General features: G+C 41.3%; 1 protein-coding gene across 1 annotated transcript; it reads left to right on the top strand.

Annotated features, from left to right (window-relative positions):
* Window positions 1-355: 355 nt before the first annotated feature.
* Window positions 356-9,325, top strand: NUDT15 (nudix hydrolase 15). The gene is made up of 3 exons (XM_023187264.3): window positions 356-687; window positions 2,895-3,091; window positions 8,237-9,325. The coding sequence occupies exons 1-3, from the start codon at window positions 530-532 to the stop codon at window positions 8,374-8,376; spliced, it is 495 nt and encodes a 164-aa protein (XP_023043032.1). The 5' UTR covers window positions 356-529; the 3' UTR covers window positions 8,377-9,325.
* Window positions 9,326-21,552: the final 12,227 nt, after the last annotated feature.

Here is a 21,552-nt window from a genome sequence, read left to right as displayed (position 1 = left end):
GAAACTCTTTTTTTTTTTTTGAGACGTAGTCTCGCTCTGTCTCCCGGGCTAGAGTGCAGTGGCGGGATCTCAGCTCACTGCAAGCTCCGCCTCCAGAGTTTACGCCATTCTCCTGCCTCAGCCTCCCCAGTAGCTGGGACTACAGGCGCCCGCCACCTTGCCCAGCTAGTTTTTTGTATTTTTTGGTGGAGACGGGGTTTCACCGTGTTAGCCAGGATGGTCTTGATCTCCTGACCTCGTGATCCGCCCGTCTCGGCCTCCTAAAGTGCTGGGATTACAGGCTTGAGCCACCGCGCCCGGCCTAGAGCTAAACTCTTAAAGCACGCTGCCCTTCGGCAGGAAACACGACATTCCGCAAGCTGATAGCCCCCCGCGACGCATTACGCACAACGTACAGCTGGAGACGCCGAGGCGCGCTCGCTTTGATTTCGGCGCCTGCGCCGGCGCGGGGAGAGATTGGCTGAGGCCGCGGGACTGGGCCGTGAGCGCGTCACTTCCTGCCGCTGCCAGGTGCGTCCTCCCGGGTGCTATGACCGACAATGCAGAGCCGCCGGGGCGGCGGCCCGGAGTCGGAGTCGGAGTCGTGGTGACCAGCTGCAAACATCCGCGTTGCGTCCTCCTGGGGAAGAGGAAAGGCTTGGTTGGAGCCGGTAGTTTCCAACTCCCTGGAGGTCATCTGGAATTCGGGTGAGCAGCCGCGGACGGGAGGAAAGCGTGCGTGTGCGGAGGGACGAGCTCACACTGTGCTTGCTTCGTGCGCCGTGCGTGAGAACGTCCGCGCTGACGCTGCGTCCTTTCTCGTGCGTTCCCTCGGTTCCTCCCCTCGACCTCTGGGCGGCGTAGGCTCCCGCCCAGGATGGGGCGCTGTGCCGGGTCAAGGGAGGTCATTGTTTGGCTAGCTGGGTCCTTCTGGCTGCGCGCCGGCTAGGAGGTGGTTGGGATTTTTGTCTGTGAGGTGTGTTTCTCACAGTTTATACACAAAAGGAGGAAAGCAGGTGTGTGTAAACCTCCAGCAGCCCGATGTTGTCAGCTAAGACATTGCACCGTTTCCATGTGATTGACTGACTGGAGAGACTGTCTCACTCTGTAGCCCAGGCCGGAGTGCAGTGGCGTTATCTCGAGTCACTGCAACCTCCGCTATCCAGGTTCAAGCGATTTTCGTGTCTCAGCCTCATGAGTAGCTGGGATTACAGGCGCCCGCTACCACGCCGTACTAATTTTTGTATTTTTAATAGAGACGGGGTTTCGCCATTTTGCCCAGGCTGGTCTCGAACTCCTGACCTCAGGTGATCCACCCGCCTCACCTCAGGTGATCCACCTGTAAGTCCAAAGTGCTGGAATTACAGGCGTGACCCACCGCGTCCGGCCGGTTTCCGTGTGATTTAGACCAACACAGATCAATTTAATACCTACTGACCGCATAACCACGCCCATTTGCTTGGTTAGAGTGCATCCAAAAAATAAATAATCATGAATGAGTATTGGATTTTGTCATTTTTTTCCTGCATCTGTTGAGATGATTATATGTAAAATTTTAGTTGCACTCTACCCAAGCAAATGGGCTAATGAAACGCTTTGAGCCTCAGTTTCTTCATCTTTAAAATGGGAGCGTTGGACTAAATCGCTTTTAAGCTTCCTTCTGCCTTGGCACTTCTGCGATTCGATTATAACTATCAAAGGAGTTGGACAGCTAAGGAGACTCAGTTCTATACAAGAGTGAAGACAGCCCGGATAGTTTATCACCTTGACTATACTATCATGGGTGTGCGCATATGTCCAGACTCATCAAATTGTATATATATTTAACGTGCATTTTATTAACATGTTATTTTATGTGCATATTTAACGTGCACATTTTATGTGCATTTTTATGTGCATTTTTATGTGCATTCCGGTATACGAAACACTTTTGTAAAAAAAGAAAAAGTTTTTCAAGTAAAAAAAAGCCTGGGATGGTGCTAAAAAGTGGATTCTGAAGTGAGAATAATGCTAATCAAGAACAGATAAACAGCATCTAAAGCATCAGACCCAGCACTTGTTTTTCCTTCAGTATAAATTTTCAAATGTACATCAAAGTGGAGAAAATAGTGAATCCTTTTGTACCCATCACAGAGCATTTTCTTTTTTCATCTTGACTGCCCTTCCCTCCGCCGCCCAAAACACACACACACACCCCTGAATTGGACATTTTTAAGATCACTGAGGAAAATGCTACACACACTGGGTATCAGATGATACTTAAAGAATTATTTTGTTAGGTATGAAAATGTTTGTGGTTAGGTTTTTTTAAAAAGTCTATTCGAGGTACATACTGAACTATTTAGGGATGGTATAATAGGATGTCTGAGATTGCCTGTAAAATAGTTTTTTTTTAAAAAAAAAGCCCCCAAAACACACGCACGCACACACACACAATTAACATTTAGCCATCTCAGCACTAATTTACAGCTGGAGTGCAATGGCACCATCATGGCTCACTGCAGCCTTGACTTCCCAGGCTCAAACTATCCTCTTGCCTCAGCCTCTTGAGTAGCTGGGATCACAGACTGTAGGCACGTACCACCACGCCCGGCTATTTTTTTTTTTTTTTTTTTTTTTGAGAGATGAGGTCGCACTATGTTGGCCTTGGCTGGTCTCAAACTCCTGAACTCAAGCTATCCTCTTGCCTCGGCCTCCCAAAATATTACAGACATGAGCCACATGCCAGTTGATTTGTTGTTTTAAAGCAGGAACCAATTACAGTTCTTTTTGCTTTACACTAGAAATTTCTAGCCAAGAATTTCATGGTAAAATATATATACACACACACACATATATACATTTATATATATATACATATATACACACATATGTATATATAAAAGATATAATTAATTTTTTTTTCTGTTTTCCAGTGAGACCTGGGAAGAATGTGCTCAAAGGGAAACCTGGGAAGAAGCAGCTCTTCACCTGAAAAATGTTCGCTTTGCCTCAGTTGTGAATTCTTTCATTGAGAAGGAGAAATACCATTATGTTACTATATTAATGAAAGGAGAAGTGGATGTGACTCATGATTCAGAACCAAAGAATGTAGAACCTGAAAAAAATGAAAGTAAGAGAATTATATATAATCCTACATTTTTCTTTGAGGAGAGCATGTGGTCTGGAGGAATATTACAGTGTGTTGCCATATGAAGAGAATGCTATTGTCTGAATGCTTATGTTCCCCCAGAATTCTGTGTAGAAATCCTAATTCCCATGACGATGGTTTTAGGAGGTGGGGCCCTTGGGAGGTGATTAGATCATAAGATAATGAATGGAATTCGTGCCCTTGTAAAAGAGACCCCGACCCCTTCCATGATGTAAAGATACAGAGAGAAGATGGTTGTCTATGAAACCTGGAAGTGGGCCCTCCCCAGACATGGAATCTGCTAGTGTCTTGATCTTGGACTTCCCAGTCTCTAGAACTGTTGAGAAATAAATTTCTGTTGCTCATAAGCCATGTAGTCTAAAATATTCTGATTTAGCAGTCTGAATAGTCTAAGATATGTGAATGTAGAGATGTAATATAGAGATACAGATAGGTAAATATATTTCTACCATGAAGAACCAGACTGCCTGTGTTTGTGTCCTGGTTCTTAGAGCTTTGTGACCTTGGGCAAATTATTTCGTGCCTGGGCCTCTTTTCTCATCTGTGATAATAGTAAGTACCTTGGATGGGTTCTTGTAAGGATTTACATATGAAGAACCTCGTGAACACAGTAAGTTTTATTGTTAGTGTTTAATTTTGTTTCAGGCAGTAATTTTAAGGAAAATATTTTATCTGTTTTCTTCAGTTTTCTCACCTGTGCAGGAGAGTTATAATACCATGCATTTACGGTAAATAATTATACTGATAAAACAGTTATTGTTTCAGAGCAGTTGGGTTCTCTTTTCCTGCTGCCCAGAAAAAGCCAGTACCCTGAGACAGTAGGAGTTGTAGCAGAGAAAGAGTTTAATAATCACAGGGCAGCTGCCTGAGGAGGACAGGAGATAATTCTTAAATCCTACCCACAGAGAATTAAGAGGCTAGGGTTTTTCAAGGATGGTTTGGCAAGCAAGGGGCTAGGGAATGAGAAATGCTGATTTGTTGGGTTGGGGATAAAACCATAGGGATGTCAGCTGTCTTCTTGTGCTAAGTCAGTTCCTTGATAGGGGCCTCACAGGACCACTTGAGTCAGTTTCTTTGTGTGGCTTACCGATTTGGATGGTACCAGTTGGTCCATCAGAATGCAAAGCCTGAAAAAGATCTCAAACACTAGTCTTAGGTTTTACAATAGCAATGCCATCTGTAGGGGTAATTGGGAGTTATAAATCTTTTGACCACTGGCTACATGCTTCCTGAGCAGTAAGGCAAGTTATAAAATGATGCCTGGTTAGAGTTTAACTATGCCTACATCTTTTTTTAATTTTATTTTTAACTTTTTATTTTTTTGAGACGGAGTCTTGCTCTGTCGCCCAGGCTGGAGTGCAGTGGCTGGATCTCAGCTCACTGCAAGCTCCGCCTCCCGGGTTTACGCCATTCTCCTGCCTCACCCTCCGGAGTAGCTGGGACGACAGGCGGCCGCCACCTCACCTGGCTAGTTTTTTGTATTTTTAGTAGAGACGGGGTTTCACCATGTTAGCCAGGATGGTCTCGATCTCCTGACCTCGTGATCTGCCCGTCTCGGCCTCCCAAAGTGCTGGGATTACAGGCTTGAGCCACCGCACCCGGCCTAACTATGCCAACATCTTAATAGAGTTCTGGCCCTTACCATAATTCTAACCTTGTGACCTTTTATTAGTTTTACAAAAGCAGCTTTGGTCCCTCCACAAGGAGGGGGTTAGTTTTGGGAAGGGACTATTATCATCCTTGCTTTAAACTGTAAACTAAATTCCTCCCATAGTTAGGTTGGCCTGTGTGTAGAAATGAGCAGACAATTTGTGAGGTTAGAAGCAACTTGGAGTCAGCTTTGTTAGATTTCTGTCACTGTTATAATTTTGCAAAGGTGGTTTCATTATCTGTTACCCTCTATGTTGAACTGAGTGCACTGATAATTTCTTTTTTTTTTTTTTGAGACGGAGTCTTGCTCTGTCTCCCAGGCTGGAGTGCAGTGGCTGGATCTCAGCTCATTGCATCCTCCGCCTCCCGGGTTCACGCCATTCTCCTGCCTCAGCCTCCCCAGTAGCTGGGACCACAGGCGCCCGCCACCTCGCCTGGCTAATTTTTTTTGTATTTTTAGTAGAGACGGGGTTTCACCATGTTAGCCAGGATGGTCTCGATCTCCTGACCTCGTGATCCGCCCATCTCGGCCTCCTAAAGTGCTGGGATTACAGGCTTGAGCCACCACGCCCGGCCCGAAAGTTTCTTTATTTACTATGTGCTAAGCATTGTTCTAAGGATTTTCTGTCTACTGTCTCTCCTCAAATTCTCACAAAACAGTGAGAAAAGGAACTAAAGAGAAAAATATCAAACTTTTTCAATATATTCCTTGCCATATGAAACTTTATCCAAGTGGTCTCATGTATTGAAGCTCCCTTCTAAACATTTAATTTCTTCTCTAATAGGGAAGAATCTTTTCATTCAACAGTACTTATTGAGTGCAGTGTGCCAGACACCGTTCTAGGCACTGAAGAAACAATGTTGCGTAGAACAAAGTCCCTGCCCTCTTGGTACTTTACATTTTAGTGAGCGGGGAAAACGACAGATTACAGATACTTTATGATAGTAGCAATAAGGACTAAAAAGAGCAATAAAGCTGTGTAAGAAAGGGATATATGAGTGCTGTATCAGGGTGGTCGGGAAGGGTCTCTGACAAAGGGACGTATATACATATACTGGGCAACATAGTGAGACCCTGTCTCTACAAAACTAAAAATGTTAGCCAGCGTGGTGGCACACGCCTGTAATTGCAGCTACTTGGGAGGCTGAGATGAAAGGATCATGTGAGCCTGGGCGATCAAGGCTGCAGTGAGCTCTGATATCACCACTGCTCTCCAGCCTGAGCAGCAACAGAGTGAGACCCTGTCTCAAAAAGAAGAAAAGAAGAAATGGACTAAACATTTTCTTATTTTTCTTTTTTCTACGGGCAAATAAAGCTGAGACTAGAAGAGACACATATGATAGTTAATTTTTTTTTTTTTTATATTCAGTATTCTTCACAGGAAGCAGATACAGAAAACCTTCATTTTTAGAGAAGGTGCTATAGAGAAAACACCAAGGTCACTGACTGTCCCACCAGCTTTATTTGACCATTCTTACTCACCAAGCCACCTCTGGGTGCTTCCTCATTCTTCAGTCCTCTTTTTGCCCTGTCTGGCCTCTGTAGGGGTTTGAGTTGGGGAATCCTGATGCCAGTTATAATTTTGAATCTCGCTTCTCTGAGCTGTGGGCCTGTGTTTCCAGTTGCTTTCTAAATATCTTTCCTTAATGTTCAGAAGGCATCTCAAATTCAACTCAACCTCAAATTATGCTCTTTTTTTTTTTTTTTTTTACTGAACTTTGAATCTATAAAGAACGGTTCTTTTGGCTTATACATTTTGGACTCTTCCCTGCCAAACACAGTGTCTGGCTCATAATCAGTATTCAAAATATGTTGAAGGAAGGAAGGACCCAGTGAATGAATATACAAGCCAACCTCTTCCTGTGAAGCTTTCATTTAGTACTAGACTGTCCTACTTTTGAATAACTTCTATAAGATTACTATTCTACTTTAAGTACTAAATCATGAATTTTTATAACCATGTAACTATATGTATTGTTTTATTCCTCTTAGGATATAGTAGCAAGGAGTAGTTTTACATGCATTGTGATTTTTAAAATTCATTGATATAACTTTTTTATTTGTCCACTTTCATTTTGTTAACTCCCTGACATGAACCTTGCTAGTAATCTCAAATAAAGCAGTATGATTTAGAAGGTCCAAGATTACTAGCATCAAATCAGATTTGATCAAAAACATTTATTCCTCTATATCTGTTAGGAAAAATACAGCAGAAATTATGTTCACTTTATTCCCAGTTGCAGCCTGATAACCAGCTATACTGATAACCAGTTGCAGCCTAGCCAAGGTGCAAGGGCTTGGTGGGTCTTTGCTTTATTTCTAGTATAAAGATATACTCTCTCTGTCCCGTGCTACTCAGGCCTTGGATCTGGGTAGCCTGCTTCAGTTTACTATTTAGTGCATCTTTCCTCCAACCATCTAATTATAGTTTGGAGGCTCATCCAGACACTTCATTTTCTAAGGTAATCTCTTCATGGACAGCTTTTTGGAGACCTGGTTAATTGAGCATCTTGCACCGCATTGTTGGGTACTCAATCTGTCTCTCTCTCTCTCTCTTTCTCTCTCTCTCTCTCCCCACCCCCCCCAACCCCACCACCTCATTAGCGTATGGTTACAGTTACTGATCATCTCTTCCTGTACTTGTTTCAGTTTCATGGATTTTTGGCCCCTGCATTCCCAAAGTGAAAATACATACCTGTATACCTGTATTTTATGGGCAGAGAGATACTTAGTACTTACACGTAGTAAAAACAGGTGATCATAAAGAACATGGAGTGTATATTTTAATATAATATGTAGGTATTTACCTATCATAAGCATCTGTGCTTCTGTTATTTACATTTAAATCATGAAAGAAAACACCATTCTCTAGAATCTTTTTCTAGAATTTCGTGTACTTTATAACTGATAGACACTGTTAAATCTTTCTTGTTTGAATGGATTTTAAAAAATTATCTTTTGTATTTGTTTATCTAAAATATACCAAGGTACAATATTTGATTTTCCTCTGCACAGCTTTCATACTTTTTTAAGAGATGGAGGATATCTTAGAAACTTTGTAATCTACTTTATTTTATAGGTAAAGGAAATGGTTTATTTTAATGTAGTATAACCTATAGTATATAAAGTTATTTGCATTTTTTACAAAAATATTTAAATAAACATTGACTAATACTAAATCTGGGTTTACCCTGGCATAGCCTTTGTAAACTGGGCTTCACATTCAAATAACACAATGTTTTAAATGACCACCATTCTCTTCATAAGATCTTCATTCTACATGCAAATTATATTTGTATGGCCAAGCAAATGCAAAGCATTACTATTAGAGTTTATTAGTCGCAAGTTATTTTTAAATTCAATTAATTTTTTCTAAATATAGGTTAGCTTACCCAAATAAATACCCTTTGTTTTCTGTTAGCTAAATAAATTGATTTAGCATTTTTCTTTACTAGGTTGGGAGTGGGTTCCTTGGGAAGAATTTCCTCCTCTGGACCAGCTTTTCTGGGGACTGCGTTGTTTAAAAGAACAAGGCTATGATCCATTTAAAGAAGATCTGAACCATCTGGTGGGATACAAAGGAAATCATCTCTAGGTGGCCGAGAAGATTTCTTGATTTTCTTTAAAAACACAGGAATAAGGTCTGGTTAGGCAATGAAAAATGTCTACATTGCAGAACAACTCATTTTATCTAAAAAAGATCTTACGATCGCCAATTTATTTGCAATCTCTTAATGTATCTACCACCCTTTCAGCCAGTACTTGAGAAAATTTTTCTGAAATATGTCATTGAATTGTATTCCAGACACAGAATATATGATAAATACTGATATTATGGGTAATCTGCTTTCCATATTTACCTATGATATTTACTGTGCAGTTTGTCATTACTAGCTTGCATGGAGTAGAATGCAGTCGAATTTGCCTTAGTGTTTCTGTTCAAATAGAGACCTGAATTCAAATATTGTAGTTTAGGTTCAAATACAGTATGCCTGTTGCAAAATTTACCAAATTTGTTGATTACCTCTTTTATTAAAGACATGTTGGGGAGAGGATAATAAATATATTGTGACAATCTTTGCAACTTACAGGGAATAGGACAGGTCATTAGGGTGTATTTCCCAGGTTTCCAATTGAGAACCTAAACCAAGAGAAGTGAGACAAACCATCTAATGTCTGTATCCTCCTATTAACAGGCTGTATGATGTTGAGTTTCTCACTTACTCTCTCTGAGGTCCAGGGTCCTTATATGTAAAATGAAGAGATTCGTCTAGAGCAGTGGTTCTTAAAGTGTGGTCGGGGGGGCCTCAAGAGCCTTTCAAGGGTATTCTAGGTCAAAGCTGTTTTTATAACACTTATCATTTCGTTATTTATAGTTTTTCCTTTATTTTTTATTTGAGAAGGAGTCTTGGTCTGTTGCAGTGGCACGATCTCAGCTCATTGCAGCCTCCGCTTCCTGGGTTCAAGCAATTCTCCTACCTCAGCTTCCTGAGTAGCTGGGATTACAGGCACCCACTACCACACCTGGCTAATTTTTGTATTTTTAGTGGAGAGGATGTTTCACCATGTTGGCCAGGCTGGTCTGGAACTCTGGAGCTCAAGTGATCTGCCCACCTCAGCCTCCCAAAATGCTTACAGGTGTGAGCCACCACGTCCAGCCATCATTTATCTTTTTCACTCATTTTTTCTTGTGTGCAGAGGAGTTTTTGAGAGGCTATCTGGTGTGATATTATAATAGGCTGAATGCAAAAGCAGATATGAGAATCCAGCTTTCGTCTGTCATCAGACATTGAAGAGATTTGGAGAAATGTAAAGCAGTAGTACTCTTCTCACTAATGCTTTTTGTTGTTGGTTAGAAAAATGGTTATTTTTAGTGGCTTTTAATATGTGAAAAAAATAAAAATAACTTTGTCAAAAATGTTATTTATGTGTTTATACATAATGGGTTTTTGTTACTTGTAAATGGTTAATAAAAATTTTAAGAAATTTCTCAGTTTTCATTTCTATATGATAAATATTTCTAGATAAAACCATACAAAAACAAAATCACTTTGTGGTCTCTGGTATTTTTTTTTTTTTTTTTTTTTTTTTTGAGACAGATCTGGCTCTGTCACCCAGTGGAGTGCAGTGGCGCGATCTCGGCTCACTGCAAGTTCCGCCTCCTGGGTCACACCATTCTCCTGCCTCAGCCTCCTGAGTAGCTGGGACTACAGGCACCTGCCACCACACCTGACTAATTTTTCTATTTTTAGTAGAGACGGAGTTTCACCGTGTGAGCCAGGATGATCTCGATCTCCTGACCTTGTGATCCACCCACCTTGGCCTCCCAAAGTGCTGGGATTACAGGCGTGAGCCACCACTCCTGGCCAATTGTTTACTTTCTCAAAATTACATATGTACATTGTATAATTTGTCATGTATAAATCCCATTTTCTTTTTTTTTTTTTTTTTTTTTTTGAGATGGCCGCCTCCCGGGTTCACGCCATTCTCCTGTCTCAGCCTCCCGAGTAGCTGGGACTACAGGCGCCCGCCTCGTCGCCCGGCTAGTTTTTTGTATTTTCTATTAGAGACGGGGGTTTCACCATATTAGCCAGGGTGGTCTCGATCTCCTGACCTCGTGATCCGCCCGTCTCGGCCTCCCAAAGTGCTGGGATTACAGGCTTGAGCCACCACGCCCGGCCATAAATCCCATTTTCTATTAATTGTATCTTTATCTATTTTTGTTTTTGTTTTTTTCCGACTGTCAGCCAGGCTGGAGTGCAGTGGTGCAATCTTGGCTCACTGCAACCTCCAGCTCCCAGCCTCAAGGGATCCTCTTGCCTCGGCCTCCTGAGTACTTGGAATTACAGGTATGCACCATCACGCCTGGCTAATTTTTGTATTTTTAGTAGAGACAGTTTCACCATGTTGCCCAGGTTGGTCTCAAACTCCTGACCTCAAGTGATCCACCCACCTTGGCCTCCCAAAGTGCTAGGATTACAGGCATGAACCGCCGCTCCCTGTCCATATTTTTGATATTAGATGCCTGATGTTGGAATGTTTGAAGAGCTCGAATGTAATAAGTGTGTATGTATGCCTTGTTCTTTGGATATATGAATTAATTTCACACTGTTTTCAGCTCCTCTTTGATTATTCCATGTCCTGTTGCTTGCTTCCTCATTTTACTTAATTTCACTCCTTCAGTTGACTGAATCCCTGTCCCTGGCTTCTCCTAAGTGATAGACATGTGAGGCTTGATAAGAAAGCAGACAAGCTTATGGATTAAACCCATTCGTAGGTTTATCTCTACTACAGTTCATTGGTAATTCATTAAGGTATCTCTTTATGTTAGTACTTATCCATGCAGATGTTTTATAGCTTCAAACACTCATCACAAGGTCTGGCACAGTGGCTCACACCTGTAAACCCAGCACTTTGTGAGGCTGAGGTGAGAGGATTGCTTTACTTCAAGAGCTCAAGACCAGCCTGGGCAACAGGGACACCCCGTCTTTACGAATAATTTAAAAATTAGCCAGGCATGGTGGCGCGTGCCTGTGGTCCCAGCTACTTGGGAGGCAATGACAAACTCATTGAAAGCTTGTGAGGTTTTTTTGTTTTTTAACTCACCCAACTTGACATGAAACGTATTTCAATGGAAAGAAAAAACTAACCAGTTTTATTCATAGGAAAAGGTAAAAAGGTGTTGGGAGCAAGCCCCCCAAAATCTGGCCATAAACTGGCCTCAAGACTGGCCATAAACCAGATCTTTGCAGCACTGTAACATGTTCATAATGGGCCTAACGCCCAAGCTGGAAGGTTGTGGGTTTATGGGAATGAGGGCAAGGAACACCTGGTCCACCCAGGGTGGAAAACCGCTTAAAGGCATGTCTTTCTATTTATATACCTAAGCAGCCACAGTGGTAACTCCTAATGCTAACTGCCTAATATATACTAGTTGAATGAAAAAAATACCTTTTAGTATTTCTTTTTCTTAACTTTTTCTTTTTCTGGGTCAGAATGAAAACAAGTAGTACTGAGGATCCTCAGAATAGGAAATGCAAATACTGCATTCCAATTATTGGCAGGGACATGAAGAATATCTGTTTCTATAGGTGTAAGGAGAAGTTAGGGTCTAAACTAGAAACAGAAGTGACACTCTGGCTAAAGATGCACACAAAGTCCACAACTGGGTAAGTTGAAATCCAAATGCCAATTTACTAACGCAAGGAAAAATGAGGGCAACTTACTATGTTGTAGGGGAAAATATTAAGTAACATGCATGTGAAATGTACCTTATAACAGGTTTTGTATTTTTCAAGGGATATAATTATGTGTTCATGCATATTTGAGAATTTTATTAGGTTGTGTTTTATTAGTGGAAATAAATCAGTGGAATCAGATAAACCTGACTCATACAATAAGATGTTTCAATCAACAAGATCCTTGGGATGCAGAGAAAGTGACTCTTTAGGTAAGATATTCCTGCAACCCCAAGAGAGGTAAACCAGACCACAGGTAGAAGTCCGGCAAGTAGGAGCCATGAACTGCCTTAAGGAAGTGGGGAGCAGCTTTAAGACAGTATGAGGAAGGGCTCAACTTGTCCACAAAATGTTTGAGGTCTACCAGTTTGAGAACTGCAAGACACACACCAGCATTTTGTTCCTCCCTCTGTTGTTGCCACTGGTGAAAATAAACCCAGTGCTCTTGACCACACATTGCTTCACCCATCTTTCTTATCAGCAGTGCTACATAGAAGGAATCCAGGGCCAGGAGAGTTTTCATTTTCTTAATGGCTTTTGCATACACTGGGTTTACAAATACTTATGGCAGTTCACTAACTTAATCAGTGTCCCTGCTCATGCCACCACCAAACAGTTGAATTCAAATGGAAGGAGAAAGAATAGGTGGTCAACAGGTTCAGTAATGAAAGATGCCATGTTGGGCAAGGACCATAGTAAGGGACTAAAGGACTGGGGAATGGAGTGAGGAGTTTAGCATCAGGGAAATGGTAGATCAGCAGGTCAGAACAGGGGAGTGCTGTGAGGTCCCGAGATGCCACCATCCCACCCCAGCTACCAGGCATGGATTTTTCTCCATGAGCCATCCCAGGTGAACAGTTTGGGGGTCTAGCTGACTGACCCAAAGGGCTAGAAGTGAAGTGGCCAGAAGCAATAGTTGCAAGAACCAATGGTTAGAACTGTGGTAGAAACACCAGCTCAGTAGCTAGTTCTATCCCCTAAGAGTTTGTTTTATGTAGGATCTAACAAAACAGGCAAGCAATATAACCAAGAAGTATTTATTAAACAATCTTCTGTGCTAAATAAAGAAGGCTCTTGCCACGCGCAGTAGCTCACACCTGTAATCCCAGCACTTTGGGAGGCCAAGGTGGGTGGATCACTTGAGGTCAGGAGTTCGGAACCAGTCTGGCCAACATGGTGAAACTCCATCTCTACCAAAAAAATACAAAAATTAGTTGGGCATGGTGGCACACATCTGTAGTGGCAGTTATTCAAGAGGCTGAGGTGGGAGGATCACTTGAGCCCAGGAGGTCGAGGCTGCAGCGAGCCAAGATCACGCCACTGCACTCTAGCCTGGGTGACAGAGTGAGCCCCTATCTCAATAAATAAATAAATAAATAAATAAGGCTCTTTTGGTATCCTTAATGCCTAGTGTAGTCCCTGGCGTATTAGTAGGGCTCCATAAATATTTGAATCTATTTTAAACATTCAAATGGATTATAGAAACAAGATGATAGAAAATTAAGTGGCAGCATTTTGTTTTTAACTTTTAAATTCAGGTATAGCATGCACATAGGCTTTCCATGAACTTTTGACAAAATGAACACACCTATATAACCACCACCTAGATCAAGAACTGTTTTACCATCGCCCCAAAAGTGTCCCCTCACGAAGATAACCACTATTACCACCATCTCATAGATTAGTTTGTTTTTAATTTGGTCTAAGTGGAATCATACATTATGTATTTTTGTGCTGGTATCTTTCAGTCAACATTGTTTTTGAGATATTTATCTGTGTGTGTCTGTAATTCACAGTATCCCATTGTTTATACCAAAATTTACCTAATGTTGATGTTCACTTGCGTTGTTTCTAATTCAGGGCTATTACAAATGAAGCTGCCATAATGTGCACATGTGTTTTACATGTGCGTGTGTGCCTATTTCTGTTGGAAGAATATAAAGCTAGGAGTGAAAAGGCTGGGTCATGGAGTATATATGTTTTTGCCAAATAAATTTTTATATGCTCGTTTGACTTATAAGGTGCTGCTTCTGGCTTTAATGGGGACATATAACACATGGTATATAAATCCTATTAACCTCCCAAAAGGCAAAAAAAGAATTTCAAATTCTGAAATACATTTAGACCCAAAGGTTTTGGATGAGGGGTTATGGAGCTATATATATAAATGCACATGAACATGTACATAGCAATTTGATTTCTTAGAGGCACATGTGAAATTCCCATTTCTTTTTTTAAATTCACTCCCCATTAATTCTTCTTAGAAGTAATCTATGTATTCTTAGTTCTACCTGTTTTTTTCTGTTTGGGTTTCTTTGTTGTTATCTTTGTCTATGCTGGCTTATAAATAAAAAGCCTAGGGGAAAGACATGCTAAGATTCTGGGATAGTGAATGGCAATGACTAAGAAAGGTCCTTAAAGGCTTCAGGGCTCCAGTGCTCAAATGTGCACAGGGTCTCACACAAAGCTTCCCATTCAGATGGTAAGGAACAGGTTCTTGAATCACTCTGGTGTCCCACCAAAATTCATGTGCTGAAGCCTTAACCCCCAGTACTTCAGAATGTGACTGTATTTGGAGATAGGACCTTTAAAGAGGCAGTTTCAGTTAAAATTAGGTAATTAGGGTGGGCCTTCATCCATTCTGACTGGTGTCCTTATAAGAGGAGAAAATCTGGACACACATGTGACACCAGGGATGCATGAGCAGAGAAAGGGCCACAGGATGATTCAGCAAGCAGGTGGCCATAGGCAAGCCAAAATCACTAAATCTTGTTATGGCAGCCCTAGCAAACTAATCCAGATGGCCTAAATCTCACAGCTGTGTTCAAAGTACTGCAATAGAGTCAATAAGTATTCACTACAGTGAGGTCCCACACACTCCTTCCACATCTATCATCCTGGAATTGGAATTCTGGCAGCATCAAGGACATCTTTAGAGAGTACCCAAACTTTTCCATTCCCTAGCATTTTAAAACAAGGTATTGGGGGAATACTTTTGATGTGGAGAACAAAGGAATTTTTTTTTTACATGAAAAATTTAAAACATACCAGAGGAAACAGAAAATAGGACAATGAACTCCCACACACCTATCACCATTCAACAAGTACCATGATTTCACCTTATTTGCTTCCTTGTCTCCATGTCCCCTTTTTTCCTTAGCTGTAGTATCTGTATTTTTATTCATCAACATTTTACTTATTTATTTCTAGATGGAATCTCACTCTGTTGCCAGGCTGGAGTGCAGTGGAGCGATCTCAGCTCACTGAAACCTGCGCCTCCCGGGTTCAAGCAATTCTCCTGCTTCCGTCTCCCAAGTAGCTGGGACTACAGGCACACACCACCACACCCAGGTTAATTTTTGTATTTTTAGTAGAGACAGGGTTTAACCATGTTAGCCAGGCTGGTCTCGAACTCCTGACCTCAGGTGATCCGCCCACTTCGGCCACCCAAAGTGCTGGGAATACAAGCATGAGCCACCATGCCCGACCCATCAACATTTTATTTTATTCACTGCATAATAGACGCTATGGGATGACTTAATTTATGTATATTGGTCTACATACATAGGTAAAGAAACTGAACTAAACTAAGATAAAATATTTACACTGTCAGAATTCCAAACTATAATACTGACTCTATGCCCTATATTATTTCAAGTTACCAATCTGAAAAACAATTTTGTTCCTGGGAAATTGCAGAAGTTGAAAGACAAATTTTTTAAGTTGTTTCCCTACATTGACATATTTCAAATTCATATTATACTTTTTCATTGAGATATAATTCACACACCATAAAATTTACCCTTTAAAGTGTACAATTCAGTAGTTTTTAGTACATTCAGAGTTATTCAAGAACCACCATCTAATTTCAGAACATTTTCATTGTACTGAAAAGAAACCCAGCACCTACTAGTCGCTCCCCATTGCTCCCTCCCTCATCCCTTTGGAAACCACTCGTCTACTTTCTGTCTCTGAAGATTTGTCTATTCTGGACATTTCATATAGGTGGAATCACACCATATGTGGCTTTGTGTCTGGCTTCTTTCACTTAGTATCTATTTTCTTCAAGGTTCATTCATGTTGTAGCATATATCAGTACTTTTTTCCTTTTTATAGTTGAAGCATATTCCATTACATGGACATATCACATTTTATTAACCCACCCATTAGTTGAACAGTTTGGTTGTTTCTACTATTGACTATTATGAATAATGCTTCTAAAAATACTTGTGTACAAGTTTTTGCACAGATGTGTTTTCAATTCTCTTGGGTCTATAAACTAAGAAGTGGAATTGCTGGGTCATAAAGTTTAACTGTCTTTAGCTTTTTTATATATTTTTTTGAGACAGAGTCTTGCTCTGTTACCCAGGCTGGAGTGCAGTGGCATGATCTTAGGCTCTCAGTAACCTCCACCTCCTGGATTCAAGCAATTCTCATGCCTTAGCCACCTGAGTAGCTGGGATTACAGACATGCATCACCACATCTGGCTAATTTTATTTCTGTATTTTTATTAGAGACAAGGTTTTGCCATGTTGGCCAGGCTGGTCTCGAACTCCTGGCCTCAAGCGGTCCACTTGGCTTCTTAAAGTGCTGGGATTACAGGTATGAGCCACCACACCCACCCTTGTGTTTAGCTTTTGAGGGATTGTCAAAAAATTTGAGGGATTATCAAAGTGGTTGTCACATTTTATACCAGCAATATATGAGAGTTACAATTTCTCCATCTCCCTTCCCCACTTCCGCTGGCAAAAACCTTTCTACTTTGTCACTATAAGTGAGTTTGGCTACTCTAGGTACCTCATATAAGTGAAATCATACAGTGTTTGTCCTTTGTGACTGGCTTATTTCACTTAGCATCATGTCCTCAAGGTGCATCTATATCGTAACAAGTGTCAGAATTTCCTACCATTTTAAGGCTGAATGATATTCCATTGTGTGGACATACCACATTTTTAAAATTGATTCATTTGTCAATGGACGTGGGTTGCTTCTACCTTTTGGCTATTATAAATGATGCTGTTATGAGCATGAGTGTACAAATATCGGTTCAAGTCCTTGCCTTCAATTCTTTTGGGTATATCAGTGATGTTTTATAGTTTATAATGTAAGTCTTACACTCCTTTTGTTCAATGTATTCTTTAATGTGTTGCTCTTTTTTATGCTATGGCAAATTGAATTATTTTATTAATTTTTTTCAGATTATTCATTGCTATTGTATAGAAATGCAGTGTTGTATGTTGATCTTGTATTCTGCAATCTCACTGATTTTACTTATTGATCCTGATAGTTTTTTAGTGGATTTCTTATGGCTTTCTATATGTAAAATCATGTCATCTGCAGTATATCGTGTATGATCCTTGAAGTTTTACTGTTAGTTTAGTGGTTAGCTTATGATTAGACAGAGGTTTCCATAAATGCCTCTAACAAGTAAGTCTCCTTGCCTTTGCCAAGTGAGCTCTATGTGCATGTTGAAGCACACTTCCAATGCTTTTGCAGGCAGTTTACAACTATACCGCGCCTTCACTCCCTGCTTGCACGAAGCCTCAAGATCAGAGGTGACAGATGAGGGCCATCTTAGGTATTGCCTGGGCATACATACAACACTGAGCATGCATGTCGCCTTCTAGATTTCCAGGAATATGTCAGAGCTTTTCAAAGCCCAATATGGAGATCTTCTTTCCCAAATTTTCCTTTTTTTTAGTCAGCTGTTTGTTTGCTTCAATTGTTATTGCAGCCTCAGGCAGCTGTGATATTAAACTCTTGTCACTGACTGTTTTTGACAAATGCACCCAGAGAAAACACTGTTCACAATGAGAGAGCACTCAGTCAGGTCAGATAAAGACAAACCTTACTGAGACAGTCAAATGCCTAGGCAGATAAGTAAGGGTCCCCAGAGAATCTTCAACCTGCCGAAGTGTTTACATCAGATGCTTTCGTGCAGAGGAGGCGACCTGCCCAGGGCTTGTCTGGGCATGCCCACAGCTGACTGGAGCCTGATATGCATATGGGGGGGAAGTGGGTGGAGCCATAGGGAATTCACCGCTTACACAAGGGAGGAGCTGCCTCTCTTCAGCTTGTATGGGGACCTGGGAATCAATCTGTGAGGTGGGGGGCCTGTTACCAGGACTATGTTTTGTTTTGCTGAATTTTATTCCTTTTTTCCCTTTCACCCAATAAAATCCTGCTCTACTCACCCTTCAATGTGTCCACATGCCTAAATTTTCCTGGTCGTGTGATAAGATTGTGGCTTTATCTGAACTAAGGAGCAAAATTCTGCAACATTTTGGCACCCAGATGTAGATGTAGGACTTGAGGAAGGGTAAGATGCAAACCAAAAAATCTTTTTTCCTTTTGCTTCTAAGCCTTTTTGTTCTCGAACTTCTGAAGGTAGAGGAAATTATGCCTCCCTCCCCTCCCAACCGCTGTTGCTCCCAGGGGTTGGGAATGTCAGCTTTTTCCTTCTTTTTCCGGGTGGACGGGCAAACTGGCAGCTCCCCTGCTCCCCTCTTAAGTTTCTCTCCCGGTTGGAGGAATCTATTTGCATAATAAGAGGTTCTTCCTCCAGGTTCTTTCTAACCCTGCACTTCAAACTTTTTTTCCTTTTCTCTACCGTGTTAGCAGTTAACTTTTGAGTGTGTTTTTTTTTTCTTTTTAGAAGACATTTTACTAGGCCAGAAATGATAAGGATCACTGTTTATATTCTCTACATGTAAAGTTTTCATTATGAAAAAGGATTCGTGAGGTTGGTCTTAAGCTGTAGCCAATCTGGTGTGCTTTGCATGCCTTTCTGTAGTCAGTAGCAAACTTTGCTGCAGGCCTCCATCTTGCTTTACATCCTTGGGAGCATGACCTGTAACCACGTGGCAATGTTTTGTTTAGCCTCACCATTTTACAATGGCAGCTGGGTTCAATCCTGGCTTAGGGAATCTTTTCTGGTTTGATATCTGCAACCTTTGCTATTTGTTGATTCGCTTCCTCTCATGAACTACCTTGGATTTTCCTTTCTCTGAGCCTCTAGTAAAGTTTGAAAGCAAATAATATGGCCGCTTGGTGTGGCTAAAGTCAGATAACAAGGGATAAGGATTTTAGTTAAGAGCAGTCAGCTTAATTAAATGTGGATATCTAAGGTATAAGTGTATTTAAAGGGTCTTTATGTTTTTCTTTTCTTGGATCTTGTTTTGCTGGAAAAAGGGTTTTTTCTCAATCGACTGAATTATTTTTCTTCATTTTGCCTTGTCACTCTCAATGCATGCATGAGAAGCCCTAAGATAACTCCTGGGGGCATGGGACTCTTCGGGAAAAACAGAGAAGGCACCACTGACTCCGTTTTGGGAAGAAACCTGTTCTCCTCATGGAACACCAGGAATTAAAAGTGGATCGATCCCTCTCAAAATCTGTTTTTGCCCCACCTATGACTGTTTATTAGGCCTTAGAAGCTGCTTGTTTTTCTAGCACTGGCTCTTAAAGGGCTCCACCTGGAGGCCAATAATCCAATTAGGAGATTGGCAAATGAAAAATCTTAGGGCTGCTGGGTTTCCTTCCGCCGGTCTGTGTAGTTATATATGTGTTGTGTGTATGTGACATCTATTAAAAAAAAGCTCTAATTAACTTAAAGAAGGATAAGCGCTTGAATCAAATATTTTGTAAAAGGGAGGTTAAAGGTATGGTATCTTTCAGTTCACATGACTTTAATCTTTGAGAAATAAAAAGTCTTAAAGATTACTGGTAAAATGCAGATGTCATCAAAATGTAAATAGGTGCACTAAATTATGCAGGTCAGATATTAAGTTTGCTAAAAGTTTTAAGGTAATAAACTGCTTTTTTGGTTTTTGAGAACTGTTTGACTTGCCTGCTTCACAGTCGGTAAGGCCTGGGGACATATGGAATTAACCACAACCTTAATTATGCTGGAAGGAGTCAAACCTTGGCTGCACCTAGCACATAATTAAAACAACTTACCATGTTTTACATTAGTTACAAATTGCTAGGAGTTACCATTATAACATGTAATTGAAACTACTGGAAATAGATTTACATGAGACGTGTGCAAGAACAGTAAGATACGTCTTTAGAAAAAGATTATAAGGTGTGGAAACATCTTTTTTCCTTTTTCCTCCTGTCCTCTCTTCACTAATAGGCAATTATGTCTCCATACTATGGGACACTCTCCTCAAATGCATCCTCCAAACTAGGAAGAATTAATTTCCCAAACCTTAGACTGTTTGGCTTAGGATTAGGCTTAGGGGACGGGAACCCAGAAGCCTGACATGCTGGCAAAAGGGTAAAAGGTCTTTTACCAGTGGAGCTTTTGGCCTCTTTCTCCCTGTGCAAACCGGTAGAAGGCCTCGGGATTTTTGAGCTGTCCTTACCGACGGCCTTCCTTTGTTTTGATATGTTTTTCCAATAACCCAGTTTGTCTCTTCTAGCCTTTGGGCCATCAAATTCCAAATGGTCATGCAAAGGAGCCTCGGAGGATGGCCCCTTTTGCCAGGGACCCTTAGGTAGGCCTCTGAGGGAAATTTGACTGCCATTTCCCCAAAACAACACTTCCTGTCAGCAGGAAGCAGTAAAGCTGGATCTTCACCCTTATCCTTATCCTAACAGCAGTTAGATGTCCTTCTTTGGGGCGGGGGGCGGTGAAGTAAGACAGCTAAATGCCTAGGCAGATAAAAAAGGGGTCCCTTGAGAACGTTTGCCTCGCCCCACAAGTGTTTATATCACATGCTTTTGTGAGGGAACCTGTCCAGGGCTTGATTGAGCATGCCCACAAAGGACTGGAGTCGGACATGCACACTGGGGGAAGGGGGAGTGGAGCCCCGATGAATTTGTGCCTTACACAAGGGAGGAGCCTGCTCTCTTCAGCTTGTGTGGTGACTGACCTGAGAATCGATCTGTGGGGCTGGGGCCTATGAACAGGGCTCCATCTTGTTTTGCTGAGGTTTCTTTTTTCCTTTTTTTCCTTTTTACCCAATAAAATCCTGCTCTACTCACCCTTCAATGTGTCTGCATGCCCAGATTTTCCTGGTGACAAGATTCCAATTTTAGCTGAAGGAGCAAAATTCTGCAACATTGTGAATGGGGGTTTCTAGAAAAATGCCACACAGAACTGTCAGGTCAAATAACGACAATTCTCAGCAGATGGTGTTTTGAGGGAGCTTCAGAGCCTTTCTACACCCTCCAGTGGCTGCTGGTTTTCTCTAGGATTGCGGCACTGTTGGTTGTCAAGGCTAACACAAAGTTTGGGAGAAGGAGATGAAATTAGGGTAAGTGGAAACGCTACAAAGCAGACTATTCTCGCTGATATGCAGGTGGTTTTCTTGAGTAAAACTTCCCACATTGCCTTTGGTTAATTTCCTGAATTCTGGAGTTCATTTTAACATATTCGTTGTTCTCACTGCTCTTAAAGAGTAGCTTTTCATAGATTCTTTCTCTACCATTCCCATTGGTATCTTAAAGACAATCCTTGGCGTCACCCCATTTCACCCTTACAGTTCAGCTCAATATGCAGACATAGCTCTAAAGAACTACACTG

This window comes from Piliocolobus tephrosceles, chromosome X (genome assembly GCF_002776525.5).
Source record: "Piliocolobus tephrosceles isolate RC106 chromosome X, ASM277652v3, whole genome shotgun sequence".
NCBI lineage: Eukaryota > Metazoa > Chordata > Mammalia > Primates > Cercopithecidae > Piliocolobus > Piliocolobus tephrosceles.
This window is presented reverse-complemented; position numbering and strand designations above follow the sequence as displayed.